General features: G+C 37.1%; 1 protein-coding gene across 4 annotated transcripts in view; it reads right to left on the bottom strand.

The window, feature by feature from the left end:
- Window positions 1-23,064, bottom strand: part of CACNA2D1 (calcium voltage-gated channel auxiliary subunit alpha2delta 1) — a 521,838-nt gene that overhangs the window by 169,113 nt on the left and 329,661 nt on the right. For all 4 annotated transcript variants that reach the window (XM_060157195.1, XM_060157196.1, XM_060157198.1 and 1 more), the window contains exon 6: window positions 17,044-17,173. In XM_060157195.1, the coding sequence (XP_060013178.1) occupies window positions 17,044-17,173 (130 nt within the window). The remainder of the gene's footprint in view (window positions 1-17,043; window positions 17,174-23,064) is intronic.

The following is a 23,064-nucleotide window of genomic DNA, read 5'->3' as shown; positions in this document are numbered from 1 at the left end:
ACTTCAGAATGCACTAATGCTGTAAACATTTTATATTATTGTATCTTAAGCCAAATTCATATTTGTAATAAATAACAGCAAAGACAACAACTACTCTGAAAAAAATAACAAGTTAGAAGTAGTGGGATTTCTCAGCATCCTTAATCATCAGAGCAGTTTTTATTGTTGGTAGCAGTATTTTGATAAGATTTTAATTTAAAAAATGAGTGTAAAAGTATTTTCTTCTATTTCTTTAATACTAAATCTATATGAGATGATGGATGTTCACTAAATCTATTGTGGCAATCACTTCATGATGTATGTAAAAGTCAAATTATTATATTGTACACCTTAAAATTATACAGTGCTGTATGTCAATTATATCTCAATAAAACTGGGAAAAAATAGGTGAATGCTTAATTTGCACCAATTAATATAGAATATAAAAGCATTATTAGACATCTAAACTACTCAACTATTAAGTCAGTTATTTTGTTATCAGGCATTATTCTTTCATTGATGCTTCACTTGGCAAATTTTTTTTTATTTTTTCTTTGGTACGCGGGCCTCTCACTGTTGTGGCCTCTCCGGTTGCGGAGCACAGGCTCCGGACGCGCAGGCTCAGCAGCCGTGGCTCACGGGCCCAGCTGCTCCGCGGCATGTGGGATCTTCCCCGACCGGGGCACGAACCCGTGTCCCCTGCATTGGCAGGCGGAGTCTCAACCACTGCGCCACCAGGGAAGCCCCAAATGTTTTCTTTTTAATTTTCCAACATTATTCGTAAAGTGAAATTGGCCTATGGTTTTCTTTTTTTCCCTTTTTTGTTATATCTTTCTTAAAAAAGAAGTAATATGAGTTAACTTTTCACATTTTTATGTGTTCTTGTAAAATTTTTAAAACTTGAAAGTATTTATTTGAAAATTTTATAGAAATGCCTCAGCATGAGGTGCTTTCTTTGGCCAGAAATATAAATATGTTTCCAATTTATTCTATGATTACTGACCTAACATTAAGTTGATTTGATTATTTATATTTTATAATAAACCATCCACTCTTCTTACACATAATACTTTATTGTAAAACTGTACAAAATGCCCTTTTATGATTTTAATCTTCATTTTATCTGGAGTTATACTTCTTACTTTTAATATTTTTCTCTCATTTTCAACAGCCATGACAATTTTTTAAAGCTTGTGATTTTATTGCTAAAGTATACTTTGACACATTGGCTATTTTGAAATTTTAAATTTGCTTATTTATTAAAGTTCAATTAAACATAATTATTAAATTCAGGCTATTGAGGTAAACGTGAAAACTCTACAATATATGTTGTGAAAGATCTGGCATGCAGGAAAATCAGGGTAATTTCTAAAGGAGTTTGCTATCATCCCTTAGACAAACTGATGCTACTTTTCATAGTGCCCTAATATTTTATTTCACACAGCATCAGAACCCAGTGCAGAAAAAAGAAACGTATGATATTAAAGCTGCAAAACAAAATAGCAGTAAACTATTCCAACATATTATCAATAATCTACACAATCGATAAAACATTATAATATTGGTGCTGACAAAGGTGGAGTTAGAAAGGCACTAATTCATTGAAGGTATGATCTAAATTGGTACTAACCTACAAGATCAAGGAAATTTATCAATAGCTTCGACCTTTTAATACCAGTTTCTGTATTTTATATCTTAAGGTGATAATGAGAAATGCAGAGATTTATTTATTTACCATGATAAAATGGTAACAATGTAAATTAGTTTGGAACATATAATATTAAAATATTATTCTCAAAAAGTGTTATTAAATATATGATAAAGTTTCCTGGTTAGTTAAAAGGTCAGGTATAAACTTTGTAGTGTTTCAGTATTTGTATATTTGTTTAGTTTGGTATATACTTGCTATTAATATATTGAATGAACATACACACATGTATAGTATCAAGATTTTTTTCCTTCACACTAGTTTGTATTTCATAAAATCATCATGTGTTTCCTTTACAGTGAGAAAAAAGCATTTTAATGTTGCATTTATGTGAAAAGCAATCTTAAAAATCGTAAGATGTTCAGCAGGAAAACATGTTATTTCAACCAAGATTCTGGTAAGTGGAACAACCCAATTAATATTTTTACTTCAAAGAAACAGAGCATGGCATTAACTCAAGATTATTTGTTTTGTATAAAAAACAACAGCTAAAACACTACAAGGTACATACTGAGATGTAAATCCCAAACCAGAAGTCTATCACAGGAAATATGCCAGGCACGCCCAAAAAAGGAGCTCAACAATTTGCACCAATGTGTAAGGACTTATGTAAACAGGAAAAATTAAGAAATTTCTCTGCATATTTTCCCTCTGTTTTCCTCTAGGTTTACTACCCCCTGTTCCTTGTATCACTGAATGATCAGAAGGAAACTAACTTGCATGAAATTCCTTTAATTTGAAAAGAAAATTTAAAAGTTGTAGAGAAAGACAGAGACCCTTTTGGTATTCTACTGAACTGCAGTTTGAATTGATTCACTACTTTTTAAAGATCTCAGTAATTTTATCTTAGCTCATTAGCTGTCAATTAAAAGTGCTTTTATAAAGTTTGAGGATTAAATTTTATGTCACAGTACTTTCAGATAATTAAGTCAACTGAACAGAATGTCTTCATCATATAAAATTAAAGGAAGAATCTAGACCTCAAAAATATACTAGATTTACACATTTTAATAGGAATACCTCCCTGGCCTACAACCTTGATCCAAGGCCCCATTCCTGCGTTCTTACCTTTTTGTCTGTTCTCAACAAAGTATCCAGTATCTAATTTTTAATGAAAGTAAGGCCGATTATGTAATTCCCCTTCAAAAAAACAAAGTCCCCTTCCATCTCTGTTATGGACTTAATGTTTGAGTTTTCACAAAATTCCTATTTTGAACCCCTAACCCCCAATGTGATGGTATTAGGAAATGGGGACTCTGGAAGGTAATTAGGCACAGATGAGGTCATGAGGGTAGCACCTCAGTACTGGAATTAGTGTCCTGCCTTCATAATCGGATTGCTATCCATATAAAAAGAGGGGAAAATATCAGATTTCACTCTCTCCGCATGTGTACAAAGAAGAGGTCATGTGAGTACATAGCAAGATGGCAGCCATCTGCAAAACAGGAAGAGAGACTTCACCAGGAGTCAAATCTTCCCAAAACCTTAATCTTGGACTTCCCAGCGTCCAGAAATGTAAAATTAAATATCTGTTGTTTAAGCCACCCTGTCTATGGTATTTTGTTACAGCAGCCCAAATTGACTTAGACAATCTCAAAATAAAAATCAACTGTAATTATCCACAAGGCTGTACAAAAGAAGGCCTCTGCTGCTACCCTCAGCTGCTCCCTCAGCTCTGCCCACACGGTCTTCCTGTTCTTTATGCACCCACTATGCTCCAGGCTCAGGATCTTGGTACTTTCGGTTACCTCTGCCTGCAACCTTCTTGCTCAATGATTTCATGACTCTCATGCTCACCAACTATAGACTTTTGCCATAATGCTGCCTTATCCACAAAGCCTTCCTCATCCACATATTTTGAATATCAACTCCCCAACTCCTAACCCAGAAACTACCCACAACACTTCCCTATTTTATTTTATTTATTTATTTATTTATTTGCGGTACTCGGGCCTCTCACTGTTGTGGCCTCTCCTGTTACGGAGCACAGGCTCTGGACGCACAGGCTCAGCGGCCATGGCTCACGGGCCTAGCTGCTCCGCGGCATGTGGGATCTCCCCGGACTGGGGCACGAACCCGTGTCCCCTGCATCAGCAGGCGGACCCTCAACCACTGCGCCACCAGGGAAGCCCCCTATTTTATTTTTATCTCAAACATTTTTTATGCTACAATATATCCCATTATTTTAACTGTTTAGTTTTTTATTTTATGCCCTATTTCCATCAGAATGTAAGCTCCATGAGTACAGGGGTTTTTATCTATTTGTTCAGTGCTATATTCCTATTATAAACTGTTTTTTAAAACAGTAAACGTAATCTATTAGCACTCTCTAATACAATATTGGCCATGTCTTGAAACAGATTAATTGCTTATGAAAGATTATAACATAATCCATCAGTAAAGGCCAAGAAGCTTTTTCCTCTATAATTTCTATACTAACATCATTTGAGGTACAGTAGCTATATTTTCTGTAATAAAACAAACGAACATTGAGAGAGGAAAGACAGGGGTAGGGAATTAAGGGATAGAAACTACTATTTATAAAATAAATAAGCTACAAGGATATATTATACAGCACAGGGAATATAGGCAATATTTTATAATAACTATAAATGGAGTATAACCTTTAAAAATTGTGAATCACTATACTGTACACCATACTGTATATAATATTGTACATTAACTATACCTCAATTTAAAAAATGATAGATTATAACACAGTATTATAGACAGTTCAATTTATAAAAAGCAAGTATTTTTGTTAAGGCATATGAGCTCTCCAAGGATATTAATACAACTCCTGAAAATTCTCCTGTCTTCTTTCAGTAAAATCAGTGTACCTTTGTGATAGAAGTATGTTCATTTTAAAATTTCTAAAATAGAAATTATAAATTGCCTTGCTTACATTACAAGGTAAGTGTAAGGACAAAAGTATCTAGTACCTGAAAGTTATGCAAGTTGAGGTTCCTTATTATTTTCTCTTAGCATATTCTTATATAACTATAATAATTCTACAAATATCAACATAAATTACTAATGACAAATGACAAGAAAATTCTATGAAGACATTCCATGAAGACATAACAAATTAATAAAGTTCTGTGATTAAAACAAATTAAGTCGGAATATTCAGCCATTTTTACTGAGTTCATTGCTCGTCTTTTTATACTCTTAAACAGATAAATTAGATCTGAACATTAAGTGTGGTTTGGGTGCCCTCTGAAATAAAAGTACCGACCAGTGAAATCCTCAAAAGTAGAAACTTTCAGATAGGATTTTATTAAATATACTATTTGAAAATTTTAAATACATCATGGAGAAAAAATAATCACATTTGAATTCAAGACTCTTTCGAAAGTAATCACCTTTGTAAAATAAGAACACAAAGTACCTTATGAGAATTCAGAGACACAAACTGAGTAAAAGAAGAGGCTGTTTCCTTCAGTTATGCCTTCAATTAGAGTATGCTTTCCCATTTATTAAATTCAGAAACCTAGAATGATCCTGGATATCTGATATGTTCTGATGAGCTGCATGAAAAAAGCCAGTAATTATTAACTTTTCAAGATCTTGTTGACATTTCTGATTTTACTCCTGTGTCATTTACCCACACAGCCCGTAACACTGGATATGAATTTTAAAGTAGCACAGGCCAGGCAAGGTCAGAGGCTTATGGAGGAGATCTCAGCAAGGAAGGAGAAGCGAATATTAACATAAATGGGACTAAATAAATAATCCAAAGACAGAGCTTCTTTTCCTTTGTTTTTTTAAATTATGCCACATACCAGTGTCTTACAACTTCTGAAAACATCTATATCAATATTTTATCTTATTGACTTTCAAAGTAATCAAAGTAATACTTTTTATTCTCTGAGACTATTAAAATAATCCTTTGTAAATATTCACAGTTTATTCTAAATTAGAAAGAAAAACATTTACACCAAGTCAAGACTCTTCTGTAGGATACTGAAAAAAAGATGTGTATACTATGTGATACCAATCTGAAAAAAACATGTTCGGATTTACTTTACGTGCCATATTTTATGTCTGTTCCAGCATAAAACAGATGAAGACTTTCATGAACATGATTTCAATGAGAAAAAACAAAAGACCAAAGGAAAAAGAAACTGAAGATTCTCATACAAAGTACGTATCTTACTAACTCCTGTGCACAATCCTGGCTCCCAAGGAATATACCTGAGTCAAAATTAACTCAAAAGTAAAATATCAGAAATTTTAACTGAGGAGGAGCTTGAAGACGGCAGAGGAGTAAGATGTGGAGATCACCTTCGTCCCGACAAATACATCAAAAATACACCTACATGTGGAACAACTCCTACAGAACACCTACTGAAAATGCTGGCAGAACACCTCAGACCTCCCAAAAGGCAAGAAACTCCCCACGTACCTGGGTAGGGCAAAAGAAAAAAGAATAAACAGAGACAAAAGGATAGCAACGGGACCTGCACCAGTGGGAGGGAGCCGTGAAGGAGGAAACGTTTCCACACACTAGGAGCCCCTTCACGGGCGGAGACTGGGTGGGGGTGGAGGGGGGAGCTTCGGAGCCGTGGAGGAGAGCGCAGCAACAGGGGTGCGGAGGGCAAAGCGGAGAGATTCGCGCACAGAGGATCAGTGGCGACCGGCACTCACCAGCCCTAGAGGCTTGTCTGCTCACCCGCCGGGGCGGGCGGGGCTGGGAGTTGAGGCTCGGGCTTCGGTGGGAGCGCAGGGAGAGGACTGGCGGCGTGAACACAGGGAGAGAACTGGCGGCGTAAACACAGCCTGAAGGGGGATAGTGCGCCACAGCTAGCCGGGAGGGAGTCCGGGAAAAGTCTGGAGCTGCTGAAGAGGCAAGAGACTTTTTCTTCCCTCTTTGTTTCCTGGTGCGCGAGGAGAAGGGATTAAGAACGCTGCTTAAAGGAGCTCCGGAGACAGGCGCGAGCCACGGCTAAAAGCGCGGACCCCAGAGACGTGCATGAGACGCTAAGGCTGCTGCTGCCGCCACCAAGAAGCCTGTGTGCGAGCACAGGTCACTATCCACACCTCCCCTCCCAGGAGCCTGTGCAGCCCGCCTCTGCCAGCGTCCACTGATTCAGGGACAACTTCCCCGGGAGAACACACAGCGCGCCTCAGGCTGGTGCAACGTCACACCGGCCTCTGCCTACGCGGGCTCGCCCCGCACTCCGTACCCCTTCCTCCCCCGGCCTGAATGAGCCAGAGCCCCCGAATCAGCTGCTCCTTTAACCCCTCCTGTCCGAGTGAAGAACAGACGCCCTCAGGCGACCAACACACAGAGGCGGGGCCAAATCCAAAGCTGAGCCACTGGGAGCTGTGCGAACAAAGAGGAAGGGAAATCTCTCCCAGCAGCCTCAGGAGCAGCGGATTAAAGCTCCACAATCAACTTGATGTACCCTGCACCTGTGGAATACCTGAATAGACAACAAATCATCCCAAATTGAGGAGGTGGACTTTTGGAGCAACGAAATATATGTATTTTCCCCTTTGTCTCTTTTTGTGAGTGTGTATGTACATGCATCTGTGTGTGATTTTGTCTCTCTAGCTTTGCTTTTACCGTTTGTCCTAGGGTTCTGTCTGTCCGTTTTATGTTGTTGTTTTTTAGTATACTTTTTAGCACTTGTTATCATTGGTGAATATGTTTTTTGGTTTGGTTGCTCTCTTCTTTCTTTTTAAAAAAATTTTTAATAATTATTTTTTATTTTAATAACTATTTTATTTTATTTTACTTTATTTTATTTTATTACCTTCTTTATTTCTTTTTTTTCTCCCTTTTATTCTGAGCCATGTGGATGACAGGCTCTTGGTGCTCCAGCCAGGCATAACGGCTGTGCCTCTGAGGTGGGAGAGCCAAGTTCAGGACACTGGTCCACAAGAGACCTCCCAGCTCCACGTAATATCAAACAGCAAAAATTTCCCAGAGATCTCCATTTCAATGCAAAGACCCAGCTCCACTCAACGACCAGCAAGCTACAGTGTTGGACACCCTATGCTTAACAACTAGCAAGACAGGAACACAACTCCATCCATTAGCACAGAGGCTGCCTAAAATCATAATAAGGCCACAGACACCCCAAAACACACCACCAGACATGGACCTGCCCACCAGAAAGGTAAGATCCAGCCTCATCCACCAGAATACAGGCACTAGTCCCCTCCACCATGAAGCCTACACAATCCACTGAACCAACCTTAGCCATTGGGGAGAGACATCAAAAACAACAGGAACTACGAACCTGCAGCCTGCAAAGAGGAGACCCCAAACACAGTAAGTTAAGCAAAATGAGAAGACAGAGAAACAAACAGCAGATGAAGGAGCAAGGCAAAAACCCACCAGATCTGACAAATGAAGAGGAAATAGGCAGTCTACCTGAAAAAGAATTCAGAATAATGATAGTAAAGATGATCCAAAATCTTGGAAATAGAATGGAGAAAATACAAGAAAAGTTTAACAAGGACATATAAGAACTAAAGAGCAAACAAACAGTGATGAACACACAATAAATGAAATTTAAAATTCTCTAGAAGGGATCAATAGAAGAATAACTAAGGCAGAAGAACAGATAAGTGACCTGAAAGATAAAATAGTGGAAATAACTAATGCAGAGCAGAATAAAGAAAAAAGAATGAAAAGAATTGAGAACAGTCTCAGAGACCTCTGAGACAACATTAAATGCATAAACATTCGAATTATAGGGGTCCCACAAGAAGAAGAGAAAAAGAAAGGGACTGAGAAAATATTTGAAGAGATTATAGTTGAAAACTGCCCTAATATGGGAAAGGAAATAGTTAATCAAGTCCAGGAAATACAGAGAGTCCCATACAGGACAAATCCAAGGAGAAATACACCAAGACACATATTAATCAAACTATCAAAAATTAAATACAAAGAAAAAATATTAAAAGCAGCAAGGGAAAAACAACAAATAACACACAAGGGAATCCCCATACGGTTAACAGCTGATCTTTCAGCAGAAACTCTGCAAGCCAGAAGGGACTGGCAGGACATATTTAAAGTGATGAAGGAGAAAAACCTGCAAACAAGATTACTCTACCCAGCAAGGATCTCTTTCAGATTTGACAGAGAAATTAAAACCTTTACAGACAAGCAAAAGCTAAGAGAATTCAGTATGACCAAACCAGCTTTACAACAAATGCTAAAAGAACTTCTCCAGGCAGGAAACACAAGAGAAGGAAAAGACCTACAATAACAAACTCAAAACAGTTAAGAAAATGGGAATAGGAACATACATATCGATAATTACCTTAAATGTAAATGGATTAAATGCTCCAACCGAAATACACAGACTGGCTGAATGGATACAAAACCAAGACCCATATATATGCTGAACACAAGAGACCCACTTCAGACCTAGGGACACATACAGACTGCAAGTTAGGGGATGGAAAAAGATATTCCATGCAAATGGAAATCAAAAGAAAGCTGGAGTAGCAATTCTCCTATCAGACAAAAAAGACTGTAAAACAAAGACTATTACAAGAGACAAAGAAGGACACTACATAATGATCAAAGGATCAATCCAAGAAGATATAACAATGGAAATATTTCTGCACCCAACATAGGAGCACCTCAATACACAAGGCAAAAAGTAACAGCCATAAAAGGGGAAATCGACAGTAACACAATCATAGTAGGGGACTTTAACACCCCACTTTCACCAATGGACAGATCATCCAAAATGAAAATAAGGAAACACAAGCTTTAAATGATACATTAAACAAGATGGACTTAATTGATATTTATAGGACACTCTATCCAAAAACAACAGAATACACATTTTTCTCAAGTGCTCATGGAACATTCTCCAGGATAGCTTATATCTTGGCTCACAAATCAAGCCTGGGTAAATTTAATAAAATTGAAATTGTATCACGTATCTTTTCCGACCACAATGTTTTGAGACTAGATATCAATTATAGGAAAAAATATGTAAAAAATACAACCACATGGAGGCTAAACAATACACTACTTAATAACCAAGAGATCACTGAAGAAATCAAAGACAAATCAAAACATACCTAGAAACAAATGACAATGAAAATACAACAACCCAAAACCTATGGGATGTAGCAAAAGCAGTTCTAAGAGGGAAGTTTATAGCAATACAATCCTACCTTAAGACAGGAAACACCTCGAATAAACAACCTAACCTTGCACCTAAAGCAATTAAAGAAAAATAAAAAAACCCCGAAGTTAGCAGAAGGAAAGAAATCATGAAAATCAGATCAGAAATAAATGAAAAAGAAATGAAGGAAACGACAGCAAAGATCAATAAAACTAAAAGATGGTTCTCTGAGAAAATAAAAATAATTGATAAACCATTAGCCAGACTCATCAAGAAAATGAGGGAGAAGACTCAAATCAACAGAATTAGAAACGAAAAAGGAGAAGTAACAACTGACACTGCAGAAACACAAAGGATCATGACAGATTACTACAAGCAACTGTATGCCAATAAAATGGACAACCTGGAAGAAATGGACAAATTCTTAGAAATGCACAACCTTCCAAGACTGAACCAGGAAGAAATAGAAAATATGAACAGACCAGTCACAAGCTCTGAACTTGAAACTGTGATTAAAAATCTTCCAACAAACAAAAGCCCAGCACCAGATGGCTTCACAGGCGAATTCTATCAAACATTTAGAGAAGAGCTAACACCTATCCTTCTAAAACTCTTCCAAAATATAGCAGAGGGAGGAACACTCCCAAACTCATTCTATGAGGCCACCATCACCTTGATACCAAAACCAGACAAGGATGTCACAAAGAAAGAAAACTACAGGCCAATATCACTGATGAAAATAGATGCAAAAATCCTCAACAAAGTACTAGCAAACAGAATCCAACAGCACATTAAAAGGATCATACACCATGATCAACTGGGGTTTATCTCAGGAATTCAAGGATTCTTCAATATACACAAATCAATCAACATGATACACCATATTAAAAAACTGAATGAGAAAAACCATATGATCATCTCAATAGATGCAGAGAAAGCTTTCGACAAAATTCAACACCCATTTATGATAAAAACCCTCCAGAAAGTAGGCATAGAGGGAACTTTTCTCTACATAATAAAGGCCGTATACGACAAACCCACAACCAACATCATCCTCAGGGTGAAAAACTGAAAGCATTTCTACGAAGATCAGGAACAAGACAAGGTTGCCCACTCTCACAACTATTATTCAACATAGTTTTGGAAGTTTTATCCACAGCAATCAGAGGAGAAAAAGAAATAAAAAGAATCCAAATCAGAAAAGAAGAAGTAAAGCTGTCACTGTTTGCAGATGACAAGATACTATACATAGAGAATCCTAAAGATGCTACCAGAAAACTACTAGAGCTAATCAATGAATTTGGTAAAGTAGCAGGATACAAAATTAATGCACAGAAATCTCTGGCATTCCTATACACTAATGATGAAAAATCTGAATGAGAAATTAAGAAAACCCTCCCATTTACCACTGCAACAAAAAGAATAAAGTATCTAGGAGTAAACCTACCTAGGGAGACAAAAGACCTTATGCAGAAAATTATAAGACACTGATGAAAGAAATTAAAGATGATACAAACAGATGGAGAGATATACCATGTTCTTGGATTGGAAGAATCAACATTGTGAAAATGACTTTACTACCGAAAGCAATCTACACATTCAATGCAATCCCTATCCAACTACCACTGGCATTTTTCACAGAACTAGAACAAAAAATTTCACAATTTGTATGGAAACACAAAAGACCCCGAATAGCCAAATCAATCTTGAGAACGAAAAACGGAGCTGGAGGAATCAGGCTCCCTGACTTCAGACTATACTACAAAGCTACAGTAATCAAGACAGTATGGTACTGGCACAAAAACAGAAATATAGATCAATGGAACAGGATAGAAAGCCCAGAGATAAACCCACGCACATATGGTCACCTTATCTTTGATAAAGGAGGCAAGAATATACACTGGAGAAAAGACAGCCTCTTCAATAAGTGGTGCTGGGAAAACTGGACAGGTACATGTAAAAGTATGAGATTAGAACACTCCCTAACACCATACACAAAAATAAACTCCAAATGGATTAAAGACCTAAATGTAAGGCCAGACACTATCAAACTCTTAGAGGAAAACATAGGCAGAACATTGTATGACATAAATCACAGCAAGATCCTTTTTGACCCACCTCCTAGAGAAATGGAAATAAAAACAAAAATAAACAAATGGGACCTAATGAAACTTCAAAGCTTTTGCACAGCAAAGGAAACCATAAACAGGAGCAAAAGACAATCCTCAGAATGGGATCAAATATTTGCAAATGAAGCAACTGACAAAGGATTAATCTCCAAAATTTATAAGCAGCTCATGCAGCTCAATAACAATAAAACAAACAACCCAATCCAAAAATGGGCAGAAGACCTAAATAGACATTTCTCCAAAGAAGATATACAGATTGCCAACAAACACATGAAAGAATGCTCATCATCATTAATCACTAGAGAAATGCAAATCAAAACGAGAATGAGATATCATCTCACACTGATCAGAATGGCCATCATCAAAAAATCTAGAAACAGTAAATGCTGGAGAGGGTGTGGAGAAAAGGGAACCCTCTTGCACTGTTGGTGGGAATGTAAATCGATACAGCCACTATGGAGAACAATATGGAGGTTCCTCAAAAAACTCAAAATAGTACTACCTTATGACCCAGCAACCCAATACTGGGCATATACCCTAAGAAAACCATAATTCAAAAAGAGTCATGTACCACAATGTTCACTGCAGCTCTATTTACAGTAGCCAGGACATGGAAGCAACCTAAGTCTATCAACAGATGAATGGAGTAAGAAGGTGTGGCACATATATACAATGGAAGATTACTCAGCCATAAAAAGAAACGAAATTGAGTTATCTGTAGTGAGGTGGATGGACCTAGAGACTGTCACACAGAGTGAAGTATGTCAGAAAGAGAAAAACAAATACCATATGCTAACCCATATATATGGAATCTAAAAAAAAAAAAGAAAAAAATGGTCATGAAGAACCTAGGGCAAGATGGGAATAAAGACACAGACCTACTAGAGAATGAACTTGAGGACACGGGGAGGGGGAAGGGTAAGCTGTGACAAAGTGAGAGAGTGGCATGGACATATATACACTACCAAACGTAAAACAGATAGCTAGTGGGAAGCAGCCGCATAGTACAGGGAGATCAACTCGGTGCTTTGTGACCACCTAGAGGGGTGGGATAGGGAGGGTGGGAGGGAGACTCAAGAGGGAAGAGATATGGAGACATATGTATATGTATAACTGATTCACTTTGTTATAAAGCAGAAACTAACACACCATTGTAAAGCAATTATACTCCAATAAAGATGTTAAGAAAAAAGAAATTTTATCGTAGTACTTAAAAGTATAAAGTTTAGCATTAGAATTTATATGAAATTTGACCCCATTTCTTACCAATGATGTGGCCTTTCATTAAAGACTCAGCTTCAATTTCTCCTTCTTCAAAATTATTGAGCAAAGTTATTTAAATAAATGAGATATTATAATTTACTAGACTGGTGAATTAGGTTCTTATTATTTTAGGTTCTAATAATCTAGGGAAAAAGTGCATTTTTCACTGATTTCTTAAACATCAGCCCATTGAAAAATTAAGCAAAGTTATTTTGTTTTGATATTCCTGGGTAACCTACTCCTGAAGAGATACCTTTCTCCTCTCTATTTTCAGCTTTTTAATAGTTCAACAACGACAGAACAGAAAGTCTCTACTATAAGTAAGGTGGGTGGGGGAAGGAGGAAGCAAGTTGAAAAGCAATATGAAAAATCCCATTTGGGTTATTTCATTAGTAAGTGTTCACATTTGAATATATATTTTATAGGACTGTACCCCAAACTGTTAATCATGATTAGGTGTTACAGTTGGAGACTTTCATCTTCTATCTTAAATACGCATGCACTATTAAAATTTCTGCTACTGTGGTACATGGTTTGTAGAAAGAGAAAGAAATCTGTTTTTAAGTGTGTGAGGTTGTTGGGGCCCAGGGCAATCCACCCCAAAATGCACCTCAATGGCATATTGATTATTTTGAATAAAGTTATGTGAGAAACAACCAATGGAAAATAAATGATAAAAAAGAAAAACTCTGATGCCCCTTTTTCCCCCTAAAAGTGGGAAATAAATCTCCCATGTGATACCAGGAGGATAGAAAGCATCCCTATCACCAAAGTTAGGGAATTCAAGGCTACGCAAGCTGTATAGACAAAGTTTGTTACTTCATTAGTCTGCTACCCCAAACACAAGCCCCCTTGTTTTGCTACATCTCTTCAAATAGTTGTTTCTTTGTGTAAACATGATATATTATTGGCCTGCTCTGGACACTTCGGGGGGTCCCATTTTTATGACTTACATGCATTAATTAATTAATTTTTTAAATTAATCTTTTCATCTGTCTTGTGTCAATTATTAGACCAGCCAAAAGAACTCAAAAAGAGCTGGGGGGCTTCCCTGGTGGTGCAGTGGTTGAGAGTCCGCCTGCCGATGCAGGGGACACAGGTTCGTGCCCCGGTCCGGGAAGATCCCACATGCCGCGGAGCGGCTGGGCCCGTGAGCCATGGCCCCTGAGCCTGCGCGTCCGGAACCTGTGCTCCGCAACGGGAAAGGCCACAACAGTGAGAGGCCCGTGTACCGCAAAAAAAAAAAAAAAAAAGAAGAGCTGGGGCAGGGGGTGGGGGTAGGGATGTGGAATCTCCCCCTCCCTGGACAAAGTTCTGATATCCTTCCTTGGGAATTTAATGGAAAGTTTGAGGATTTCTGGATAATCACTATTGGCAACAAAACAGAAACACAATCATGAAAGCTTGCTACCAAATTAAAAACACTCAAGCTGGCCTCAAGTTTGTTCAACATAGTACTACAGATCAGATAACAGTGACATTATAGCCAGAGGACTGACATAAAAATGTTTTGACTCAAAACTTCTACATCCAGCCATTTTGTTCTTCTAAAGTAAGTTCAAAAGAGAGCTATAATTGTAGAGTAATAAGATTATCATCCTGTTGACATACCCGACAACAGGTGATAACAATTTCGAAAGGAAATAAAATGGATGAAATAATTTTTAAAACACTGAGAAACACAACCATACAGCTCAGTATTATCTGATTAATTGTTGTTATAATAGTTGCAAAATTTAATTGCAAACATCAAAAATAATTCTTGAAAAAACATGCAATAGACAAAGTAAAAAACGACAAATAAGAAAAACAAAACTGAACCTACATCCCAGTAATTCCTAAAAGGACTTGGAATTAATAGGGTGAGTTGTAAAGAAGTCAGATTACGTTTAATTCTCATGTAACATCAGAAACTACTTACATGCACCATTGTTTCTATTATAGAGAAAAATCATATGTTTAATATCTTTAAAGACTTGATATGATGAAAACAACATGTACTTTTAAAAAGATTAAAAAGGGGCTTCCCTGGTGGCGCAGTGGTTGAGAGTCTGCCTGCTGATGCAGGGGACACGGGTTCATGCCCCGGTCTGGGAAGATCCCACATGCCACAGAGTGGCTGGGCCCGTGAGCCATGGCCACTGAGCCTGCGCGTCTGGAGCCTGTGCTCCGCAACGGGAGAGGCCACAACAGTGAGAGGCCCGCATACCACAAACAAACAAACAAACAAACAAACAAAAAATATATATATATAAAAGGTGAAACAAAAAATGAATAAAACAATTTGACAGAAGATGAAATTTATATTATGGAAAAAATAAGACATGTACTTAAAAATGCCCTTTTAAACAACAATCTTGGAATGAATCCAAAAAATTAAGGCTAATTTTTTATATTAGTCCTTGAATTTAATCCTTTTTGTGTAAATAAACTTTAACTGTAATTAATAATAACAGCAAACAGTTACATAATGCTTACTATGAGCCTGGCACTCTTATGCAAACTCAAACATACTTACTTTTACCCTCAAATGAACTTTTCGGTTAGTAAACTTATCCCCATTTTACGGGTGATCAATGCTAGCCCATAAAGTTAATAAATTTGCCAAAGGAAATACTGCTAAAATTTATATTTGAAATTTAATTTAACCCAGGCTGTCTGCATCCAGAATCCAGGCAGTTCTGGATACACTCTGGATGCCCAGTACACTTTACAGCCTTTTTAATTAAGGGAACTATTAGAAATATACTTTTTAGGGCTTCCCTGGTGGCGGAGTGGTTGAGAGTCCGCCTGCCGATGCAGGGGACACGGGTTTATGCCCCAGTCCAGGAAGATCCCACATGCCACGGAGCGGCTGGGCCCGTAAGCCATGGCCGCTGAGCCTGCGCTCCGCAACGGGAGAGGCTACAACAGTGAGAGGCCCGCGTACCGCCAAAAAAAAAAAAAGAAATATACTTTTTAAATTCTCAAGTGGTTCTTTCTCCTTACCACTTACTTATGTGAAAGGCAGGGTACAAGGGGGAAAAGTGGGAACGAGTTAGAAAATGGATAACATCTAAGACCAGAGCTGTGAATGGGCAAAGACCCTGCTTTCTGGGTCACAGCTGGTCCTCATAGATGATTAGGCTGCACTTAAAAGAATTCCTACTTAGAATTGTCAGGTTCTGCCCTTATTAGTATATAGGGTGTCTCTAAGAAATACCACTGGCACAAGCTTCCTCCCCTGTATCTTCCTAAATAACTTATTCCCCTCCCTTCCTCACAGTGAAGCCTTCTCAATCAAGTCTTCCAGTTGATGTTTTTCTATTTCTTTAGGTCTATCATTCATTCCTTTAACCAACACTTTTTATCTTGAGTCCACAATATACTAAGACAGTGGTATCTTTTTCTTATATCCTAGAGTAAGGCAGAGATACACAGAGAGAGACAAAGAGAGACAGTAAAACACAGTAAGGTGTGATAAGAACTAGAGAGTCTACAATGTACATCTCGCTTCCTTTAGCAGTTTGTGGATCTGTACTACTGCTACATAGTTTTGATTTTTAAAAAAATACATCTGTTATTTTTTAAGTTATTGATATCAATTGGAAAGGCAGAATTATTTGTTAAACAACAGAGTAGAAGGACACCTCCATGGATACAGGCTCTCCTGCAAATATTCACAGAGTGAGAGCCTATGAACAATATATTGCTCATGAAAATCAAGTTTCTTCTTTTGTATAAATCAAAATTTACCACAGACTCTTAAATGACATGTGAACAAAACACTATCCCAGTTGCTCCTTTTTTTTTTTCAAATATTAGATATTTAAGATAGATGAAAACATGGTATTCCAAAAGTTGTTCACATTCTTTTACTTACAGCCCTCATAGATGTCAGTGGGAATATGGACTGCTGCGTGCTGATAGGATATTTGTCGCCCAAAATTAGCATCATCGATAAAAACAGGTTTTATCCTCTGGCTGCCTGGCTCACTATCGTTCTTTTCTGGCTATAAAGAAAAAATAGACAATAAACAGAATATTACAACTTATGCTAACACAGGTATTCTCACATTCACTTCTTCATTTGCCAAATGCATAGTCTTTAAAAAACAGATCTACAAGAATATTTTAAAATATAGTCCCATGATGACATCAGACACACAAATTTCCATTCAGGTAGTAGCTTTCACATTATAACCTAACTTCTCTCCTAATTTCCTCAACGTTGGAGTCACTCGGGATCATCCTGAGAGGACCAGAGCTTTCCCACATCCAGTACTTATTAGAAAGTACATTTAAAGAATAGCCTAAGTACCTTTATATACAACCAAATTAAAAGTTTCCCCTTGAAATAAATTTCACCACTTATGTTACCAAATTTCTATTATTTTTAGTTTGATAACCAAAGCTACACATGACCTTTGTGTAAAAATAATAATAGCAATGAAGGATTATTTTATGTCATATTCCCTTGATTTCTACATGTATTCCAGGTGTATCAATTTTTGTTTTAAAAAAGTAAGTATAAATACTAAGAAAGAAGAGATCTATTGTAACTCTTAGTACAATGAAATCCTAACTTCAACCAATTTGTCTCCCAAGGTAGGAGAAAAGATCCAATCAATGACGACTCAAGAAAACCCCACAAGAGTTTCAGGTTAAAGATTAATATTGAACTATTTGAACTATGGTTGTGACACTGAATTACCCTGGCAAGATTATCCAGTTTCTCGTCTGGCAAGAAACTAAGAACCTCACTCATTTATCCAAAATGCATCTCTCTAACAATTGTTTTTGCCTATTTATGTTAAACTTTTTATTCCCCCAGTTCAAATATAGTTAACTCCTTCCTAAGTAAACATTTTTTTATTAAGTTCAGACCTGTATTATCAACTCCATTTTAGGGACTAATGTATCACATATTCCCAAGGTAATTTCCTCAAAACAAAACTGAAAAAAGAATCACAACATTTGACTATTTTCGCAGCACACTGCAGTAATGCAACTGATAAGCAAGAGAAAAGACTTAAATGGACAATCAGAAAATTTCATAAGAAGGCTGGTAGAATGTGGCAACACGAAGTCTACAAAGAAGTGATAGTGCCCAACTTTTTAGATGGCTCTGAAAATTTCTATAACCAGATAACCCATCAGTATCCCAAGATATTTTAAAACACACACACGCGCGCGAGTGTGTGTTTCCCTAAGGAAGTTGCAACACTGGAAAGATTATTTAGACACAAATATTAGCAAAAGAGCTTTTTTTTTGCTTGCGGTGCGCGGGCTTCTCACTGTGGTGGCCTCTCCCGTTGCGGAGCACAGGCTCCGGACGCGCGCAGGCTCAGCGGCCATGGCTCACGGGCCCAGCCGCTCCGCGGCATGTGGGATCTTCCCAGACCGGGGTGCAAACCCGTGTCCCCTGCGTCGGCAGGCGGACTCTCAACCACTTCGCCACTAGGGAAGCCCAGGGCTTTTTTTTTTTCATCAATGACTTCTAAAGCTGCAAGTCCAACTCATTATGTAATGAAATCAATTTAATTGGTCATGACCAAATTATTTTTCAAATGAAACAATGTTGAAAGAAAATATGAAAATACTCTCTATAATAAGGGGAAGGACTATATTTGGAAACTGTGGTTTAGGTATTGTTTTGGGGGGGTTTATGTTTTATTATACTTTGTTGAAAAGGAAAAATTACATTTTTAGAATGTTTTTATGAGTCAATTTAATGTGCTGAATATAAAAATTAAAAAAAAAAGGGGGGCTTCCCTGGTGGCACAGTGGTTGAGAGTCTACCTGCCGATATGCAGGGTACGCGGGTTTGTGCCCCGGTCCGGGAAGATCCCACGTGCCGCGGAGCGGCTGGGCCCGTGAGCCATGGCCGCTGAGCCCGTGAGCTATGGCCGCTGAGCCTGCGCGTCCGGAGCCTGTGCTCCGCAACGGGAGAGGCCACAGCGGTGAGAGGCTCGCGTACCGCAAAAAAAAACCCCAGAAAGTTTAAGACATATCACTGTTTTTTATCCATGTGAAAGCCACAAAGATATAATTGCTCCCCCATTAACTAAATACACAAAATAATGAAACAGTGGTGTTGAAAGTCTAAATTTTGGCAAAATACCTACACGCAGGAATCACTAATTCATACTCTTTTCTAAAACAGACGTTAGGTGTGTACAGCATGAAGGATAAGAAAAGAAAGCAGAAAGATGTTAAGAAAAAGAGGCACCATAGCGCCAAAGAACACGTAACCTAACACATCTACCAGCATTCCAACTGCTAATAAAGGAAAGAATAAAAGTAATAACTGGGGTTTGGTCTTGGATTCAACCGTGAATTTTAACGTATTTTAAAATTCATCCTCTATTCTATGGCTCTCTGTTCCTGGGCACAATTGACTTGACTAAGAGAAGGGATCATTAAAACAAACTACTTTCATTAATAACAAGAATGTAAAGAGGGTCTCACCTAATAAATGATGTCATTTTTCTTCTCAACTGCAAACATCTTGAATTAGTGAAAAGCCTCAATATTTATTTTAAAGCAGAGGTTTCTCAAAGTGTGGTCCTTGAAGAAGCAGCATCAGCAACCACTGAAACTTTTCAGAGTTCAGGCTCTCAGGCCCCACCCCAAACTAGTCAATTAGAAACGGCAGGGGAGGGATCCAGCAAGTAGTAGTTCAACAAACCCTCCAGGTGATTGTAATACACACTAAAACTGCAAGTCCACTGCTTTAAAATCAATAGTTTAAATTGCACACACATTTTTGTTTAGAGCTACTCATGAAAAAGTTAGGATTAATAATAAGCATATTAATGGATGTCTGAATTTTTCTACCCTCCATAGGGTAGAAACACTGTTTTATTATTACTGAATAATAGATGTGTGCACATGGTAATATGGCGAGTAATATCTGTCAAAGGATATTTCAAAAGACAGTAGTTTCTCAAGATACTCTAAGGGTTAACTCCAACCTGAAATAACTTGGGGAAATATTCTTCTACTCTTCTGTCAAGAGAATAACAAAGCACACTGGAACATCAAAAGCTCTGAAATAAGCGTTACTAAAGAAAACCATGTTTAACCCAGTGTTCTCAAGCTTATGTGACCCTGGAATTTTTTTTTTTCCCATACAAAACCTATTACAAAGAACATACTTAAAAAAACTGTGGAAAGTAAAGACATCAGAAGATTTGCTTCTACTCAGTCGTATTAATAACACCTCAGACTAGGGCCAGTCACTGTTCCTTGGGCTTCAGCTTTCTGACTTACAAATAACGCTGGGCTGCAGGTGTGGTCCTTATTCCCTGGGACATATCAGAATCACCTGGGGAGCCCTCTCCCCCACCAATAAAGCAGTGAATCACAACAGGGAGGACATCTTTGGAAAGAATCTCTCGGTTCTAACATCCTCTCCTACTTAAATTAAGAAGACTCAAACTAAAGAATCTATGTTACTTTCAGTTATGAAAAAATTATAGTCCTATTTCTATAATTTTAGAAAATATTACATTAGTTTCTGTAAGCATACCTTTTCCAGAAATCCTATTTATATCTATCTCTGGCAAAATTTAGATATATGAAAAGTAGAAAGATTTGATGATAAATAAGAGACACAGTGAACTATACCTATGAATTAGGGTTAGGAATATGTGCATAAGTGCAATCATTTCATTCATTCACTCACTCAAGAAATAATGTATTGGTAGAGTGGAGGATTTAATGATAACATTTATAGAAATGTCATTTAATATCTAAATCTTGAAACAAATGTGCAATAGTAAAATAGTCACAATAAGTATGACAAATACAATTTTATATTGTTATTAAGGAATATAAAAGAGTAATTACATTGGGAATGTACATATATGCTGTATTTGTTTTTAAATGGTTTTAAGCTTAAATGTAGGTGTTAAGCACAAAGAAAGAAGAGAAAATCAGCCTATATTTTTAGAGGAAAGAGAGGAAAAGAGAGAAATGTAGGGATGAGTACATAGCAAACACTAGTAGCACTATCACTGGTTTTTATAGTTTTGACGGTATTTATCTTTGTGCTTTCTTGTTGTTTCCAATGTAATACAATAAACATGTATTATATTTGCAATTTAAAATACTAATTTTTGTTTTAAGTCCTTTCTAGAGTGCTATTAAGCACTATACGATTATCTTACTAAGGTGGAAGTTGCTTCTATTTCCTCTGAGCCCTCTCACACTTAAAAATTATGTTTTAAATGTATTTTAATAGAGATTCTTTCACTTTTCAATTGCCATAGAGGGAATTCCCAGGCGGTCCAGTGGTTAGGACTCAGTGCTTCCACTACTGAGGCCGGTTCAACCCCTGGTCGGGGAAATAAGATCCTGCAAGCTGCATGGTGCAGCCACTAAATAAATAAATAAACAGCCATATAAAGGGCTTTTGGGAATAATTTAAAATAATGTACTTCTCAACTTGTATAATCATGTATCACGTCTAGTTTTAATGTACAGATGCTAAATATATTAAGAAAAAATAATATGGTTGTTGCCCATGGTCCCCCCCACCCTTTATTACACTCTCCATAAATTGAAGTCATTTCATGAAAAGATTAAAATTTCTAAATGTAACTCATTTCATCATAATCCATCTTTACTTTTCTTGATATATTATAGGATTATATAGTATAATTAACATAGAGCAAATACTAGACACAAAGGAACTGACTGCTAAAAGGAAAGTGGAGAAAAGCTACTTAACACATATTGTTTACTGTGTTAAAAATTTCAAATAAATTGTCCCCCTGGAATTAAGATCTCATTGTTTGCCAGACCACAAGAAAAATTAAGTCAGCATGTCTCTTGCCAATTTTTTTCCCCAAAACATCTCTTCTGAATTCTCCCGACTACCCTATATAAATGTGTACAGAGACGCTGAGGAGGTAAATTCCAAAATGTATTCAAATGTATCTGGTAAAACACATAAGTGAAACATGAGAAGCATGTTCCTCTGACTATTCATCTCAACATAATTTCATTTATTAAATAATAGATTAGATCACTCAGAGACAGAGGTACCAGCTAATCCTGGATGGGTCATTCGATTTTGCAAGCAGTACCTAGTCGCAAATTTCATTTGGAAAGTCACACTGATGTCTGTGACAGGCACAAAAGACTTTTGCATATTTAATATATTTATCTCAAATGAAACACTCTTAGAATTGATTTTTATAATAAAACATGTTTTTAATATTTTTACTCTTTTTCATGCTATAACTATTTCTACCAACAGTAAAATGTTCAGAAATTAAAAGTTCATATATTTCACTTAAATTACAATAAAAATTAGCTTAATTACTGTGCACAATTCAGGCTGAACATGCTCACTGAGAAACTTTGCTCACAATCACATTATGGTTAGGTTTACCTCCCCCTGCTCTCTAATTTGTGTGTATCTCACAAAACTGTGAGAAAATTAGTTGATACTAAATAAGAGCTGGGACCCTCTACAGGGGCATCACAATTGGCATTTCTATCCCACTAGTGAAGGGGGTAAATGAACGTGTTCTTGTGTAATGAACCAAACTCTTCAATAACCAGAGACTACAGACTTGTATACAATTCTCCACAGTGTATATGAGTATATTTTAAAACTTCCACCTCCAAATACATCCTTTTCTTTTTTACAACTATTTCACAGATGTTGTTTACAAGAGGGCCTTACAACTTTCACAACATACACATTATTGATTCTTGAAATTTTTAGTCTCAATTGTATTCCCAATATCAAACAAAACTTTGGATACACAATATGCTTTTAGGCATGATATTATCATCCAATGTAAATAACTATCATGGATGTATTATATTTACAATAGACTTTCATACAGCCAGCAAGGCGGAAAAGGCTGCTACACTGACATGTTGG

This window comes from Lagenorhynchus albirostris, chromosome 8 (assembly GCF_949774975.1).
Source record: "Lagenorhynchus albirostris chromosome 8, mLagAlb1.1, whole genome shotgun sequence".
NCBI classification, from domain to species: domain Eukaryota; kingdom Metazoa; phylum Chordata; class Mammalia; order Artiodactyla; family Delphinidae; genus Lagenorhynchus; species Lagenorhynchus albirostris.
Note: the sequence above shows the minus strand (reverse complement) of the source record. Positions and strands in the feature narration are given on the sequence as shown.